At 55.2% G+C, this 13,739-nt stretch overlaps 10 protein-coding genes across 10 annotated transcripts; 5 read left to right on the top strand and 5 right to left on the bottom strand.

The window, feature by feature from the left end:
* Positions 1–9: 9 nt before the first annotated feature.
* L969DRAFT_47366 (uncharacterized protein) lies at positions 10–2,536 on the top strand (the record flags this gene model as incomplete). The annotated part of the gene is made up of 3 exons (XM_014713131.1): positions 10–936; positions 986–1,098; positions 1,147–2,536. 3 exons carry the CDS (start codon positions 10–12, stop codon positions 2,534–2,536), a joined length of 2,430 nt encoding a protein of 809 aa, XP_014568617.1.
* Positions 2,537–3,774, bottom strand: L969DRAFT_86613 (uncharacterized protein). Its single transcript, XM_014713130.1, has 5 exons — positions 3,424–3,774; positions 3,263–3,364; positions 3,115–3,207; positions 2,983–3,067; positions 2,537–2,926 (listed from the first exon to the last, which is right to left on the bottom strand). The coding sequence occupies exons 1-5, from the start codon at positions 3,615–3,617 to the stop codon at positions 2,597–2,599; spliced, it is 804 nt and encodes a 267-aa protein (XP_014568616.1). The 5' UTR covers positions 3,618–3,774; the 3' UTR covers positions 2,537–2,596.
* A 64-nt stretch (positions 3,775–3,838) lies between these two features.
* Positions 3,839–5,831, top strand: L969DRAFT_93840 (uncharacterized protein; the record flags this gene model as incomplete). Its single annotated transcript, XM_014713129.1, has 5 exons — positions 3,839–3,857; positions 3,915–3,988; positions 4,048–4,128; positions 4,183–4,265; positions 4,319–5,831. The coding sequence occupies 5 exons, from the start codon at positions 3,839–3,841 to the stop codon at positions 5,829–5,831; spliced, it is 1,770 nt and encodes a 589-aa protein (XP_014568615.1).
* Positions 5,832–6,017: 186 nt separating this feature from the next.
* Positions 6,018–6,408, bottom strand: L969DRAFT_47355 (uncharacterized protein; the record flags this gene model as incomplete). Its single annotated transcript, XM_014713128.1, has 3 exons — positions 6,018–6,095; positions 6,151–6,233; positions 6,288–6,408. The coding sequence occupies 3 exons, from the start codon at positions 6,406–6,408 to the stop codon at positions 6,018–6,020; spliced, it is 282 nt and encodes a 93-aa protein (XP_014568614.1).
* Positions 6,409–6,442: 34 nt separating this feature from the next.
* On the top strand, positions 6,443–7,124 carry L969DRAFT_396965 (uncharacterized protein). Its single transcript, XM_014713127.1, has 3 exons — positions 6,443–6,604; positions 6,663–6,887; positions 6,945–7,124. Exons 1-3 carry the CDS (start codon positions 6,541–6,543, stop codon positions 7,046–7,048), a joined length of 393 nt encoding a protein of 130 aa, XP_014568613.1. The 5' UTR covers positions 6,443–6,540; the 3' UTR covers positions 7,049–7,124.
* Positions 6,716–8,027, bottom strand: L969DRAFT_86610 (uncharacterized protein). Its single transcript, XM_014713126.1, has 2 exons — positions 6,943–8,027; positions 6,716–6,885 (listed from the first exon to the last, which is right to left on the bottom strand). The coding sequence occupies exon 1, from the start codon at positions 7,842–7,844 to the stop codon at positions 7,200–7,202; it is 645 nt and encodes a 214-aa protein (XP_014568612.1). The 5' UTR covers positions 7,845–8,027; the 3' UTR covers positions 6,716–6,885; positions 6,943–7,199.
* Positions 8,028–8,094: 67 nt separating this feature from the next.
* Positions 8,095–10,022, top strand: L969DRAFT_86609 (uncharacterized protein). Its single transcript, XM_014713125.1, has 3 exons — positions 8,095–8,772; positions 8,829–9,263; positions 9,315–10,022. The coding sequence occupies exons 1-3, from the start codon at positions 8,121–8,123 to the stop codon at positions 9,761–9,763; spliced, it is 1,536 nt and encodes a 511-aa protein (XP_014568611.1). The 5' UTR covers positions 8,095–8,120; the 3' UTR covers positions 9,764–10,022.
* A 157-nt stretch (positions 10,023–10,179) lies between these two features.
* Positions 10,180–10,884, top strand: L969DRAFT_47873 (uncharacterized protein; the record flags this gene model as incomplete). Its single annotated transcript, XM_014713124.1, has 4 exons — positions 10,180–10,348; positions 10,405–10,517; positions 10,571–10,742; positions 10,796–10,884. 4 exons carry the CDS (start codon positions 10,180–10,182, stop codon positions 10,882–10,884), a joined length of 543 nt encoding a protein of 180 aa, XP_014568610.1.
* A 17-nt stretch (positions 10,885–10,901) lies between these two features.
* Positions 10,902–11,109, bottom strand: L969DRAFT_47196 (uncharacterized protein; the record flags this gene model as incomplete). The annotated part of the gene is made up of 2 exons (XM_014713123.1): positions 10,902–10,963; positions 11,001–11,109. The coding sequence occupies 2 exons, from the start codon at positions 11,107–11,109 to the stop codon at positions 10,902–10,904; spliced, it is 171 nt and encodes a 56-aa protein (XP_014568609.1).
* Positions 11,082–13,713, bottom strand: L969DRAFT_102739 (uncharacterized protein). The gene is made up of 11 exons (XM_014713122.1): positions 13,538–13,713; positions 13,434–13,473; positions 13,294–13,377; positions 13,067–13,235; positions 12,968–13,013; positions 12,854–12,913; positions 12,546–12,797; positions 12,268–12,485; positions 11,548–12,221; positions 11,363–11,508; positions 11,082–11,295 (listed from the first exon to the last, which is right to left on the bottom strand). The coding sequence occupies exons 1-11, from the start codon at positions 13,604–13,606 to the stop codon at positions 11,185–11,187; spliced, it is 1,869 nt and encodes a 622-aa protein (XP_014568608.1). The 5' UTR covers positions 13,607–13,713; the 3' UTR covers positions 11,082–11,184.
* Positions 13,714–13,739: the final 26 nt, after the last annotated feature.

Here is a 13,739-nt window from a genome sequence, read left to right as displayed (position 1 = left end):
TGAGCGCTGATGAAGGCCGAGCTAGCCAGCGCAGCCTGCCAGGAGCTCGTCAAGCTCACAAGAGCATGCTGGGCACGCAACGTCGAAAGCTCGGCCTGGCACCGGCTTGTCCTCGAGCTACTCGGTCAGATACAACCTCGGCCAAATGCAAAGCTTCAGCCATGCATCATCTCACGTTGTCTGCTCAGCTGGGTGACCTCATCCAGCCTGTTACCGAGCGCCATCTTGAGCTATGCGGCGTTTTGGCTTGCGCAGAGCAAAGCCAATTTTGATGTGCTCGTCAAAGAGCTATGTGGTGTTGTCTCTTCTTGCGACCTCGAAAGCGAACATTTGTACAACGTCTCGAGCCTCTGTCGACTCCTGCACGCTCAGAAGCTCTCAAAAGTGTCTGCAGACGCGAATGCACTCAGTCAGCTCGTGATCGCGACGCGGAACGACGAACAAGCAGTCTACCTTGCCACGCGCCTCATTCCCTTCTCAGCTAGCCCGGACGCAGAAAGGGGTGCCATGCGCGCCCTCCTCGCTCTCGATGATCGCAAGCTCGAAGGTCTGCAGACCGTCATACGCGAGGTACCCGGCATGACAGACACGGCCCCTCTGAAAGAAGATGCGCCAAGCATGCCTGTTGCTTTCGATCCGACGGCTGGCCTCGAGACAAAGAGTGTCGAGCTTCTACTTGAGCTCGGCTCATCGCCAGATGCGCAGCTGACCATTCATGACATGATTGACAGCGCCGTCCAAGGCGCCACAAGCCAGCAAATTGTGAGGTACTTGCGAATTCGGACAGCCGTGGACGGCACAAGTTGTAGCGCAGCACTGGCTGATATCCTACTGGCCATGGTGGAAGCTGTCAATTTCTCTGTCACCGCATCGTCCACCGATCGGACAGTAGGATCTACCCCGACGGTCGTACAACAATCCTTTGCGCTATATGTCGTAAGCTCGGTCGCCTGTGCAGCTTGCGTCCATTGACGGGACCGAAAAGTTTGCGCCCCATTACGCCCAAGCTGCGCATCTTATTGCAGGGGAAGAGAGCTCGTCAGCGATAGCAGAAGCCCTGCAGATCGTCCAGAGACGGTATGACGGTGCTCGACCATTGTCAGTAGCTACTTGAGCAACACTGTTAAAACACTGAGACTCGCACAGAGATCCGTTCATTGGAGACTTGCTATCACGTATACATTTGCACAGCAATGAAGACAGCTCGACAGAGGCCAATGCGTTCAGGGAAGCTCTGGCCGGGGCCAGCTACAGCAGCGAAGGTCTAGCAGAGCAATTCGATCGCCTTGTGCCTGGCGAGAGCTTGAGAGATCAGAGAGCCTGCTGCCAGATCTTGCTCGATCAGGTCGCACATGCAGAGGAAGATGCAGGCTCAATGTGTATTTTGCTAGAAGCCCTACTCCTACACCCCCATTGCCTCGCCATCCTGTCGCTCCACATGACGCCAGATCGGTTGATTCAGCCTGTCCTGACGCTCCTACGATCGTTTCAGGCACCGGCAGAAGGCTATCCGAACGAGCCAGAGATCTTTGCCGCACTCGTGTCGCTATTGCAATGTCTGATCGCTCGACTTCCAGCCCCGGCCACCGCTCTCGCAGGCGACTATGCCATTTCGAGCGAGGTGGTATCGCCCAGCTCCTTAGACGCGGTCGATCAAGAAGCGCTCAACGCCTGGATTGCTGCCCTCTTCGGTAGTGAGGGTATCTCTGACGATCTGACGAATACGACAAAGCCCACACGTCTGCTCGGTCTGGGCACCGTGATCGTACAGCAGGCTCTGCTAGCATACGAAAGGGGCAAGCTCTCTCTCGAGTCTGCTAAGAGCGGTCTATCGTATTTCTCACAACACCCACTCGTGCACCTTCTGCCCTCAGTCACACGATTCCTGGTCGAAGAAAAGCAAAGACTGCTGCCGGGTTCGACTGTTCTCATCGACACGGTGCTCGAGGATATCGTGGCGGCCAATTTGCCTGTTCACGTGCGCAAGCTGGTCGATGCAGAGCTCGTCGGGTTATCTTCGACGTCGTTGACGGACCCGATTGAGCTTCCGATTCTCAAGGAGCTACTGCTTTCTGCGATGACATCTGCGAATCCGATAGCATTTCCGGATATTTTGGCTTCCCTCGACAAGATGCCGGTAGAGCATGCCAATCGCATCATTCTGCATGCTTTCTACGACGGGCTCAGGCATGACGAGAGCACTTCCTTCATGCGTTTACAGACTGTCAATCTTGCTCAAGCCTTACTCACCCGACGCACTGGTGAAAGTGCTCTGGCAGACTTGCTCGACGAGTGCTTTACGCCTACTCTCGTCTCGCTTCTGACCTGCACTGTCATCAACAAGCGACGTCTGCACTTGGTCGTCACCCTCCTCGATCATCTGGTGAGAACGATGGAGATCGTTGAGCAGCTTCGGAGCGCAAGGACGAGCGACGCAGCAGTGCGGCTTCTTAGTCGATTAGATAAGCTATCAGCGGAAGCTGTAGCGCCAGAGATTATGCCTGTCTTGAGGGAGATCAAGTCACGACTGCAGTAAGAGTGTCAGGTAATTGTTGCATGTTGTACAAGACATGACAAGAAAAGCATTGCAGAAGCATCACACTTTCCACTTGTTGGCATTGCTCCTCGAGCCGCTCATCGAATCCTTGTGACTCTCAAACTCTACATCTGTTCCCACTGTCGCTCCTGCTGCGGCAAGCTTGACTCCGACAGGTACTCCCAGGATGCCATACTTGATGTGCTTCCCGATGACTTCTAGCCTCGGTTTGTCGGAATCGGTCGCAGTCTTTGTCCAGACGTTGATTCGCCAGAACACTTTGCGAGAGGAGATGATGACACCTGTGACTTCTTCTCTCACTTCTGCACTGGTGCCCGCTGTCGATCCATCGAAAGGTGTCTCAAAGGTCTCTCCTATCGCTGCTAGCATCTGTGCACATTTGAGACGGTAAGCTTGACCGATGAGCTCAGAGCGAGATAGCGTACGGTATACAGCCAAAAGTTATCGACATTGCCGGCCGTCTTGTCCCTCGGTAGCTGTACGGCCCACTTGCCCCCCTTTGCGTTTGCTCTGTCGCGTCGTGAGATGAGGACAGCGTGGGAGAAGCACAAGCTCACGGATCCTCCCAAGCTGGCTTGATACCTTTCCTGAAGAGGTAGTAGTTCGAGCTAATGGCGATGTGCGATGGCGGCACGATGTTGTTGTACAGCCTGCGCATCGAGCGGGTGGTCAGTCTGCAGCAGATTGGGAAGCGAGTTGACGAACCCCCAGAATTCTTCTACGGTGTTGATCTCCATGACCTGTTGCAGTGAATCCTCCCAAGACCTGGACTTGTCCTGCTTGGAAGCATTGTCGAACCACAGCGTCCTGTCATGCGACCTCTCAGTGTGAGCTATGACGAGCTAGCTCATCCAGGGCGGGCTGACCAAGTCGAGTTGAGAGGATGAACAACATTGAAGTGTAGCTTGTCGTCAAAGACTGTCTTGACAGCCTTGTCCGCTTTGGCATCAGCAGCGGTATCACTCTGCTTGTCTGCTGCCTTGTCGGCCTGGACGACGGCAGACTCGATCGAAGCAGAGACTGCCGCCTTTGCAGGTTCCGGCAGTGTTGCAGCGCTCATTCCTGTCTGATTCTCTGAGTGGTCTTGCTTCTCGACGCTTCCAGCCAGGGACGTCAAGCGGCCTCAGAGACTCGAAGCTATGGGCAGGCCAGCAGAGTCAGAACTGTCTCGGACCCGACTCGACTCGACTCGACTCGACTTGGCCGATGGATCTTTTATTGTCCGCCACGCGCGCCGCCGCTTGACTTTTTCGTGTCGCCGCTCGAAGGCTCGGAAGCGCAATGGCAGCGCAGACCAATGGTGCGCTCAGTCACATCGAACTGGATCTCCTTTGCTCAATCCAACTTGCGCGCACAGGTGATTCGCACGGCCCAACAGTGCTCGGCATCAATTTCGGTGGCAGCTTCAGCTCGATAGCTCTCATCAACAAGGCAAGCCGTCGAGTGCCCCGGTCGAGTCACCTGGGGCTCATCCGGTGTTGCGCTCGTAGGAAGGTCTAGCAGACTGCATTGCCAACGAAGATGGCGAACGTCAGATCGCCAATGCCATCTCTTTCAGCGGCGAAGAGGAGGTGAGCACAATTTTTGCTGGATGCAAGCCTAGCAACTCATCCTGGCGGCTACAGTACTATGGCAATCCGGCGAGAACGTATCTCGTCAGAAACGCAGCAAACACAGTCCTTGGCTTTCGCAACATCGTCGGCAGACCGTCAGTGGTGCGACACTCTGTACCGCGCTGCTGCTCACGACGAACCTTTGCAGATATGCCGATGTAAAGTCACTCAAGCCGATCTCTGATTCTGCAGCATTGACTGACGTGTCTGGCTCGCCTGCATGGAATGTGCTTGCGTCGGAGAAGGAGATCACCCTGACTGCACACGAAGCCACTGTCAAATTCCTGCGCGTTCTCATCGGCTCGGCGCAAGATTTCTTGGGCCGCAAAATAGATTATGTCGTCTTTGCCGATTCGCCCGCCCTGAACGAAGGCCAACGGACAGCGATCAGAGCGGCCGCAAGCGAAGCAGGCGTAGAGACGCTGCAATTCATCACCGAAGCCGCTGCCGCAGCGGTGGCGTACAATTACACCGTACCCGTCGCGGCCGGTGCCGCCGCGACGCCCAATTCTGCCGAGGTCTCGTCGAGCTTGCAGGATCGCAATGTCGTCGTTCTCGACGTAGGTGCGACGACGACGACGGCGACAGTCTTGGCTGCTCGAGATGGTGTCTATACCACCCTCGCTACCGTCACGGATAACAAGCTCGGCGGCGATCAGTTTGACGCAAAGCTCATAGACTATTTCTCCAAAGAGTTCACAAAGAAGACAAAGATTGCCATCAAAGCGAGCAACCACCGCGCTCTGACGAAGCTCAGACTGGCTTGCGAGATCACAAAGCGCACGCTTTCGGCTAGCAACACTGCCAATTGTAGCGTAGAGTCATTGGCAGAAGGCGAAGATTTCCACGGCTCGATCAACAGACTGCGATTCGACACGCTGGCTTCGGCGACGTATTCCGGCATCGTCGATCGGGTTGCACAAGCGATCAAGCAGGCAGACCTCGACCCATCTCAAATACAAGATGTTTTGCTCGTTGGCGGTACGGCACGATTGCCCAGTCTGGCTACCAGGCTAGGCGCGATCTTCAGCGAAGATGTCGGAATCAATGCGCAGATTGACACGGATGAAGTCATTGCGAAGGGTTGCGCGCTGCAAGCTCAAGCTATCGTCGATGCTTTCGTCCCATCCGAGTCTACAAAGGCATTCGAAGAGACGCTTTCGGTCAAGGTGATCGAGACGCCCCAGCTTGCGCATCCTATCGGATTCCAAATACCCGCCAGTTCGGATGACGAGACGGCTGTAGATGGGAAGCGATTTGTCACCTTGCTAGATGCTCACACGCCATTGCCTGCTCGACGGATCGTCGACTTACCCCTAGCGACAGGATCTGGGCCGGCTCATGTTGACATTGCACTCTGGGAGGGCCGCCACGAGCTCAAGAAGGAACAAGTTTCTGTGGAGGCAGACGAAGATGATGAAGAAGAGGAAGAGCCAGAGGAGCTCACCACTGCTTTCGTTCGAGCGAAAACCCAACTGGCTCACCTGTCCGTGCCCGTCGATGCTACACCTGTCAAGTCGGGCAAGAAGACGTCTGCGAAGAGCAAGAATGTGGCGAGACTTAGGTTGACGGTCATCATCGATGCAAGCGGCAAGGGTACATTACAAGCCAAGCAAAATCTAGACGACGCGCAAGCTGTCGAGACTCACTTTGGCGCATGATTGCTTGCGCTTTGTCTTGCTGCCATAGAGCTGTGCGTCTGTCTGCACAGCGTAGAGCGGCCTGTAGAACAGAGTTCATCGATGCATCGGATGCGCTCGCTTTTGCCCCGTTCTTGCGATCTCTCTCCTGTGAGTATCGACGCTGGCATGACCCCCGCTTAGATCGTCGTGAAGAGCGAATGCTGCTCAGTAGCGTCCTGCCATACGGTCCTCTCTTCGCTGCTTCAGCCAGGCTTTCTTGCAATCCCGATAAGCCGTAAAGAACTGCCGTCCTCGTCGTCAAGATGAGCATCGATCTCGTTACTGAAGCGCGGCATACCTCTGAACAAGCAGAGCGATTGTAAGATTGTTCATCGAGGCATCTCATCGAGTCTGCTCGGGCCTGATCGCATGGATCGACGACTGCTCGACACAACTTTGAGCTCGATCAGTCGAGCCACGAGGGAGACTGCACACATTTTGATGCTTCTTTGTTTTTAAAGAGCTCCCTGTATGGCCTGGGTACCTCTGATTGCGAATTGGCAGGCCGAGGGATGGGGTCCCGAATGGTGCTATCGACGGGTGGCTGGACCGACATGCTACGGCGGGTCGAGGGCGTGTCCGCCTGAAACGCGTAAACTTGGCGTGGCTACGTCAGCGCCTTGAACCCGGGCTTAAGCTCTGTTCCTCTCTTGCTGCCTCGACCACTCGCAATTGGCATCACACATAGATGGCTGGCCTTCTCTCTACCATCGTCAGCGGCGCAACGGGCGCTTTCGGCACCGTCACCTCAGGTAACGCAGCTTCATATGTGGTACAATGTCAATGGTCTCATGAGAGCAAGCGCCACAGGAGCTGCTAGTGTTGGCACAGTCGTCGCATCCGGAGCACAGTCTGTTGCCACAGGTGTTGCCAGTACGGTGACTTCAGGCGCTGGCAGCGTTGGCACAGTTGTGGCGACGGGCGCCCAATCCGTCGCTACGGGTGTGGCTAGCACCGTCACTTCGGGCGCAGGCAGTGTGGGAACAGTGATTGCCACTGGAGCCACATCCGCAGGTGGTACTGTGACATCAGCAGGTCGGTCGTTTCACTCTCGCAAGAGGTAGCTAGACAGAAGCTAATGTCCGCGTGCAGTCACTACTTCGGGAGCAGTCGACCTCATCGGCCACAATGCTCTCGTGGGCATCTCTGTGGCCGTACTGGCAGCCATCGCCGGCGCAGGACTCGCATTGGCATAGAACTCCCAGCACACAACCTGATACCCTCGAATAACACTCATACTCACAGTCATAACTCATATGTATAGCGTTGCACGCATGTCACAAGATGAAGGCTTCAGATTAGCAAAGGCTACAACATCAGATTAGGGTTCGATTGGACTAGGTATCCTCATAGTTCGGCATGTGAGTCGCCGGAGTGGGAACGAGCGTATTCTTGAGCGACAGAGAGCAAGTCGTCCACGTCCATCCCTCCCGCACGTTCGTAGAGCTCCTCCAGCTTTGTCTTGCCGGCGTCGATGATCTGACCGGCAGCGTCTAAGACGTTCTGGCTCTCCCTTGTCATCTCTTGCTGGAGCGGCACGCCAACGTTCTGCTGTGCCATTGTGCCAAACTTGGCGCTGACGAACTGCTTGCCGGCCTCCTTCTGATCGTTGAACGCCTTGATCCATGCGCCGCCCGTCTTTGCAATCTCGCTACGGACGCCAGCGGGCAAGTACTCTGGTGCAGAGTCGTAGATCCATCTCGTCGCCTTGTCTTGCCGCGTGGTGATGTACGCGTCCAAGCCGGGACTGTACTTGATCAGATTGATCAGGATGACATAGCCCAGGAAGATGGCGATAGCCGTCCAGGCAAATTTGCCAGAAGAGCCGGATCCTGACTGAGTCGACGGTTTGGGGGACTCCAAGCTGACGAGGTCTGGCTTCGACGAACGCGTTGCTGCAGCAGGGCCTGCCGGTGTAGCCTTCTTGCTGCCTGACTTTGAGCCAGACGAGCTTGGCTTCGAGCCTGCCTTGCGTGGAGACGCCTTTGCCATCTTGTCGAGCTGTGCTGACGTGTTCGGTGGAGGAGGCGCCCCGGTGTCCGATTCGACGAGTGTACTGATGGATGCTGTGCCCCAACGCGCTCTACTGACTGTCTGATTACTTCTCTAGACTCTGTGCAGAGATTGATACGAGCTCGATGCCTGGGGAGCGAGCCAACAGGTGGCAAAATTACTGGCGAGAAAGAGATGTTCATTTCGCGATGACGCCACCCTTCAATTTGGGTCGCGCCCGAGCCAGCACGTCCTCCCGCTGACCGCCGACAGAGGATGAGCAGCACAGTGCTCGTACAGCGTCTCCATACGGCGCTTAGACGGATTCACGAGACCGAAGCCAAGCTCATCGCTTCGTCAGAGTCTGCTCAGACTGCTAGCCATGGCACTCCCAGAACGAGCAGAAGCGCCTCACAGAGCGAATTGGGACCCATTCCGGGTTCGAGTACGGGCATCGATACCCCTGCGAGAGATTTGCCAGTACCCATCCAATCAAGTACAAGATCACGCCAAGCGAGCGTGGCGATTGTGCTGCGCATACGACCAGCCAATGATATTTTGAGTCAAGGTCTTTCTTCGACCCCATCCGCAAGCTCGAGCGCTTCGGACGCTGCTACTTCGCCACAAGATGACCGAGCGGGTATCTCAAGATCCGGTAACAGTTCATCGTCGCTCATCAGAATAGAAGACCACACCCGACCCCTCACGTCGGCAACATTGGAGAGCGAAGCGTCCACGCGGCAAGCCAGTGCGAATGACGAGATGCTACAACGACTGGACGCCTTCTTTGCGCAAGAGTGGGTCAAGACGGGTACACCCGAGATACTCTACATCAAGCGAGCAAGTCGAGCGTCTGACAAATGGTCCGGCCACGTCGCCTTTCCGGGTGGGCGCAGAGAGCCAGACGACGAGGGCGCACTTTACACAGGCAAGCTTGATCACAGTGCGAGTGGGCCAAAGCTTATACAATGGCGAGACCTGTAGCTCTGCGAGAAAGCTGGGAGGAGGTAGGCATCGATCTAGCCGAACGCGAGGTCTTGTCAGTCGGTCAGCTGGATGATAGGGAGATTACGACAAGTCTGGGCAAACGACTTCTCATGATTCTATCACCATTTGTGTTTCTACACACGAGTCCTGACAGGCCTGTGCCTGATCTACAACCGTCTGAGGTCGCGTCAGCTCACTGGATACCTTTGTCCTTGCTTCATCTGCCCCAGGTACGCTGGTCAGATGTCAAGATCGACGTCAGCAAGCGAATGGCTCCGAGAAGTACGTTGATACGATGGGCGCTGAAGGGTCTCGTTGGCAACATGTACTTTCGCTGTATCCTGCTTCCCAATGACCCTGTCGCAATCGGTCAGATCAGCCCCGACGATGAGCTAGGTGCGAGACGACCCGAATTGCGTCTCTGGGGTCTCAGTGAGTTCGTTCATCCCGGTGATGATCACCACTGACCTGGCAAGCATGTAGCTCTGGGCATGACGCTAGATGTCATCTCGCACATGACCGACAGACCGATAGAGGCACTAGAGACTTCACCTGCGACTTACCCACTCAATCCTGCTTTGCCTAGCGTTTCCCAGTCAAACGCAGGACGCAAATCTTCGCAGATCGCGCCGCCCGTCTCGAGCATCTTCCCCAGATTTACCTTTTGGGATATCAATTTCTGGATCTACGTCCTCGGTTGGCGATACCGTCGTCTGGTCGATCAATGGCATGCTCGAGAAGCGCTGTCTGGCGCGGCGGACAGACGTACCAATTGGGCAGGCCTGGCGCTAGGGTCATACTACAGCGCGCTCAGAAAGGCACTCATCGTCGCCATTCTGATTCGGGCGACTGTGGTCACATCTCTCACCAGTGCAGGAGCATATTGGCTCGTCAAGCGATGGCGAGCACGGCAAAAGATGATTGCATTGTAAATGTCGCGCATCCCGACAAGACCATTGCGAGTATGTTTGAGCATACACTGCGTGCGGTGCGAGATACACAAAGATGATCTGGCTTCATATGTAGAAAAGAAGGAACCAACAAGCGTGAGCACTGGCTGTGATTCGGCAAAGCGAAGCGTTGCAAACTTTTCATCTGAGAGATTTACTGGCTACGATGGCCACCAAAAGGTACAGCAAAGGCATGCATACATACCGCTCTTGGCTTGCAAGTCAGACTCATCTAGATACCGGCTTCGGCTTAGGCTGAACAAGGAACTGGCTTGTGTTCGAGATTTCCTTCAAAACAAGTCTGCCGAGTCCGCCACGCTTCCGGTTTCCGCGCCCGATTCCAAAAGTGGGGGAAGCATCGTCATCGCACGCCTACTGCTAGCTAGCTTCGACAAGAAATGCGAGGCAGCGCTCTGCTATTCGGCGCTGTGCTGCTGCCACTGGTTGCATCGGCACCAGCGCAACTACCGATAGGATCCTTGGTTGATTACGCTGCCGACTCTTTGTCGCATCTAGGGTCACAAGGCGATGTTCGCACCAACACAATCTGGTCATTCATCGACTGCGGTCAGCTCAGAGCTAGACCTGGAGAGATCTCGGACTGACTCATCAGCATGGTGCAGGTACTGAGAAAGATGCCGTCGAGCTAGAATCACTGGCTGTGTCGCCTGATCCGCCACAGGCTGGCAAGAACCTGACTGTCACAGCGACAGGCACGGTCAAGACTATGATCGATGTCAGTCTGCCCTGCCATGTCGCAGTCCTACGCTGACCCTTCTGTGTTTGCAGGAGGGAGCCTATGCAGACGTGCTCGTCAAGCTCGGCTACATCAAGCTGCTCACAAAGCGATTCGATGTCTGTGAAGAACTCGATAAAGCCAACGCAACGCTACAGTGCCCAGTAGAAGAGGGCAGATATACCATCGTGCAGACTGTCGAGCTTCCCAGGGAGATCCCCAAGGGTATGTCCGCCACAATGCAGAGGCGTATTCGAGCTGATCTCGTGCTATTGCAGCCAAATTCATCGTGCAGGTTCGTGCGTTCACGCAAGATGATGCCCCGATGGCATGCGCAGACATCATGATCGACTTCTTGCGATCCTAGACCTGTCGGCTCCTCATCTACATCGTTGCACTGCGCACTCGCACGGGCATGTTATTGTGATTGTACGAACGCTTCTCGTCTGCAGACTTTTACATTTGGCGCGATTTTCATACAACATAGCTCTGCTGAGTGCTTTTCATGAGAAAATCTAGCCGTTCCCCTTGGGTAACGCGCTTCTAAAGCGACTGCGAACGCTGGTCTTGCTTTCTTGTTGTCAGTGGTCATTATTGCCGATCGTGCTACAAATGAGATTGCCGTCTTTCGCACTGCCAGCAGTCGTCGTGTCGGCATACACGATCGTCAGCTGGCGAGTGTGTCACGGATGGGATAAGCGGAACTGCAAAGGGCGAGTGGCCAGGATGCGAGACTGAGCTCAACGGTCTTTCCGAATGCGCGCGTGCACAAGAATGGCTATTCTTCGTGCAGGGTATATAGCGTGTCATCGATCAGGACTCTGAGATGGCTCGGCCTGGCTCACGGGCGACAGAGGTAGGTCAGACGGTCGGAGGTCCCGCCCTGGCGAGGCTGTCCTCGTTTGGCGGAACTCGGATGTTTTGCCGGTCGAGATATCTTGTTCCTCGTCAGATTCGGCACCTAGGACAAAGTCCTCTTCGTCCGATCTGCCTCTTCTGCCCATTCTTTGCAGTTCCGCGAGTTCCTAACCTTGTACCTGCTCGTAGTCCGCCCGACTTCTCCCGCTCGGCGGCTTTCGATTGAGGACAAAGTCTAACGCCCGCTGATGTAAAGGCGCAGCTTTGCCGTCACTGGGGGCAGGCGATTGTTCTCTCGATCGCGCAGTCTTGCTCTGGCCTGCTTCTATTCTTGGCGGCTGGATAGCAGATTCTGGCACGCCGTTTGAGCCGCTGCGCATGAGTGACTGTCTCTCCTGAGACCTAGAAGTGCCGGCGTCATTGAAGAGCTCGTCCATCTCTTCGAGTGACACATTAGCTGTCTCGGGATAGGTAAAGAAGACGAGGATAAAGCTGCATGCGCAGAAAAAGCCGTGCATCGGATAGAGTCGCCATCTTATCGCGTCTTGCAGGATTGGGGTAGCTTCGCCAACGACAAAATTGAATACCCAGTTTGTTGCAGTCGAGATCGAGACGCCTTTGACACGAAAGGCGAGCGGCATGATCTCTGCCGGATACAGCCAGGGGATTGGACCCCAGCTGGCACCGAAACAGGCATTGTAAATGATGACACAGACGACGACAGCTGTCGGCGTGTAGGACGTGTCGAGATACATGAAATAGCCAATGAGGATGAGGAAGACCATCATCGTCAATGCACCTGCCATGAGGATAAACCGACGCCCCCAGCGGTCGACGAGGTACCATCTGTGTCTCTGTGAGCATGTAGGATCGGTTTGTCACGAGCGCTTACGGAGGGATTGTGCTGGCGATGTAAACCATACCGTTGACGCCGGTCATGAGGATGGCGTCCCTTCCAACCCAACCGGCTTGCTCGAAAACAAGTGGGGCGTAGTATGAGATGACATTGATACCATTGAGCTGAGCAAACGCCTGAGCAGACATGGCAAGTAGGACGCGCTGCTTGTAGCGCTTCCACATGGTCACGTAAGATCGACTGCCTTGTGATCTCTGTTCAGAGTTATGCCCTCATCAGTCAAGCAGGCGTGTGATGATGGCAAGCTGTCGGACCTCTGTAATGACCGCTTCTTTAATTTCCTTGAACTCTGCCTTTGCTTTGGGATGCGAGGCGTCGCCACCGCCATGGAGGTCTGCGAGGACGACCATGCCATCTTCGTCCTGATCTGTGTCGAGGAGCCACCTAGGCGATTCAGGAATGATCAGAGAGCCCAGAGCGAGGATAGTGCCGATGACACATTGAATCAGAAGCGGCAGTCGCCAGGACATGTCGCCTTCGATATAAGAGCAAAAATAGTCAATCCACTGAGATTGTGTGTGTCATCAGAAGTTGTTAGAGCCGATCGGATCCATGGGCTTACCACTGATGAAGCATAACCGGCAATATTGCCTGTGAATTCTATGCAGCCAAGTTGACCACGCTGTCGGGACAAGAAGTAAGGCCACAGTCAGGCATCAGTGACGCGATGACTGACATGTTCAGCTGGCGAGATTTCGCTTTGATAGACGGGTACGATCATGCTGTCCGCGTCACATGTTCAGCGCCAATGAGGAGAATACGCGCAACCACGAACGAGAGAAAGCCGACGCCAAAGCCACTGAGGACGCGTCCAAAGACCATGAGAGGAAAGCCATTGGTAAAGCTTTGCACAGCTCCGCCGGCAGTAAAGATGACTGCGCCCCAGAAGAGTGTCTTCTTGCGCCCAAAGATGTCGCCTACTTGACCGGCGAGCAAACTCGTGACTGTCGCGATGTGCCATCAGTCGCGCAGTTTGGCTAGGAGAAAGTAGTCAAGACCTACTGAAGGCTCCTACTTCGAGTATCGCTACCATTGTGCCGAGCTCGTACCTCGTCGGTTGGTGAAAGAAGCTCTTGAAGTACGGTCCTATGGGCACAGGAACAGGTCAGCCTCGTTCCTGATTGACCACACGCCGCACGCACCTGTGATGATGCCCGACATGACGCCTTGATCATAGCCAAACTATGCAGAGCAATGAGGTGACAATGAGCCTCGTATATGCTGGATGGGAGCCAAAGGCACGCACGAGGAACACGCCAAGTGAGGCAAAGCAGCTGGTCGTGTAGAGCAGTGTCTGGCCCACCAGTCGCACCATGGTGCTTGTATGTGCTTATTGCACGCTCCAAGAGGCTCGCCAGGCTCCGTCGAGCTCGTGTTGACGACTGCCCTTTGCGCTGCGAGAACGCCGCGAGACGCAGGCGGTTGCTACCGTGGCGGCTCCTCGGCCC

Source organism: Mixia osmundae (assembly GCF_000708205.1).
Source record: "Mixia osmundae IAM 14324 unplaced genomic scaffold scaffold_4, whole genome shotgun sequence".
Classification (NCBI taxonomy): Eukaryota; Fungi; Basidiomycota; class Mixiomycetes; order Mixiales; family Mixiaceae; genus Mixia; species Mixia osmundae.
This window is presented reverse-complemented; position numbering and strand designations above follow the sequence as displayed.

Excerpts from the sequence above, each read along its gene's own strand:
- L969DRAFT_86609 (XM_014713125.1), top strand. The coding sequence starts at position 8,121 with ATGAGCAGCACAGTGCTCGTACAGCGTCTCCATACGGCGCTTAGACGG. Across the intron at positions 8,773-8,828 it reads CGAGGGCGCACTTTACACAG|CTCTGCGAGAAAGCTGGGAG; the intron begins GCAAGCTTGATC and ends CGAGACCTGTAG. Across the intron at positions 9,264-9,314 it reads ATTGCGTCTCTGGGGTCTCA|CTCTGGGCATGACGCTAGAT; the intron begins GTGAGTTCGTTC and ends GCAAGCATGTAG.
- L969DRAFT_86610 (XM_014713126.1), bottom strand. The coding sequence starts at position 7,844 with ATGGCAAAGGCGTCTCCACGCAAGGCAGGCTCGAAGCCAAGCTCGTCT.
- L969DRAFT_86613 (XM_014713130.1), bottom strand. The coding sequence starts at position 3,617 with ATGAGCGCTGCAACACTGCCGGAACCTGCAAAGGCGGCAGTCTCTGCT. Across the intron at positions 3,208-3,262 it reads ACCGTAGAAGAATTCTGGGG|GCTGTACAACAACATCGTGC; the intron begins GTTCGTCAACTC and ends CTCGATGCGCAG. Across the intron at positions 3,068-3,114 it reads AAGCCAGCTTGGGAGGATCC|AGCAAACGCAAAGGGGGGCA; the intron begins GTGAGCTTGTGC and ends ACGACGCGACAG.
- L969DRAFT_396965 (XM_014713127.1), top strand. The coding sequence starts at position 6,541 with ATGGCTGGCCTTCTCTCTACCATCGTCAGCGGCGCAACGGGCGCTTTC. Across the intron at positions 6,605-6,662 it reads TTTCGGCACCGTCACCTCAG|GAGCTGCTAGTGTTGGCACA; the intron begins GTAACGCAGCTT and ends CAAGCGCCACAG. Across the intron at positions 6,888-6,944 it reads TGGTACTGTGACATCAGCAG|TCACTACTTCGGGAGCAGTC; the intron begins GTCGGTCGTTTC and ends GTCCGCGTGCAG.
- L969DRAFT_102739 (XM_014713122.1), bottom strand. The coding sequence starts at position 13,606 with ATGGTGCGACTGGTGGGCCAGACACTGCTCTACACGACCAGCTGCTTT. Across the intron at positions 13,474-13,537 it reads CCTCACTTGGCGTGTTCCTC|TTTGGCTATGATCAAGGCGT; the intron begins GTGCGTGCCTTT and ends TGCTCTGCATAG. Across the intron at positions 11,509-11,547 it reads GGACTACGAGCAGGTACAAG|GCAGATCGGACGAAGAGGAC; the intron begins GTTAGGAACTCG and ends TGGGCAGAAGAG.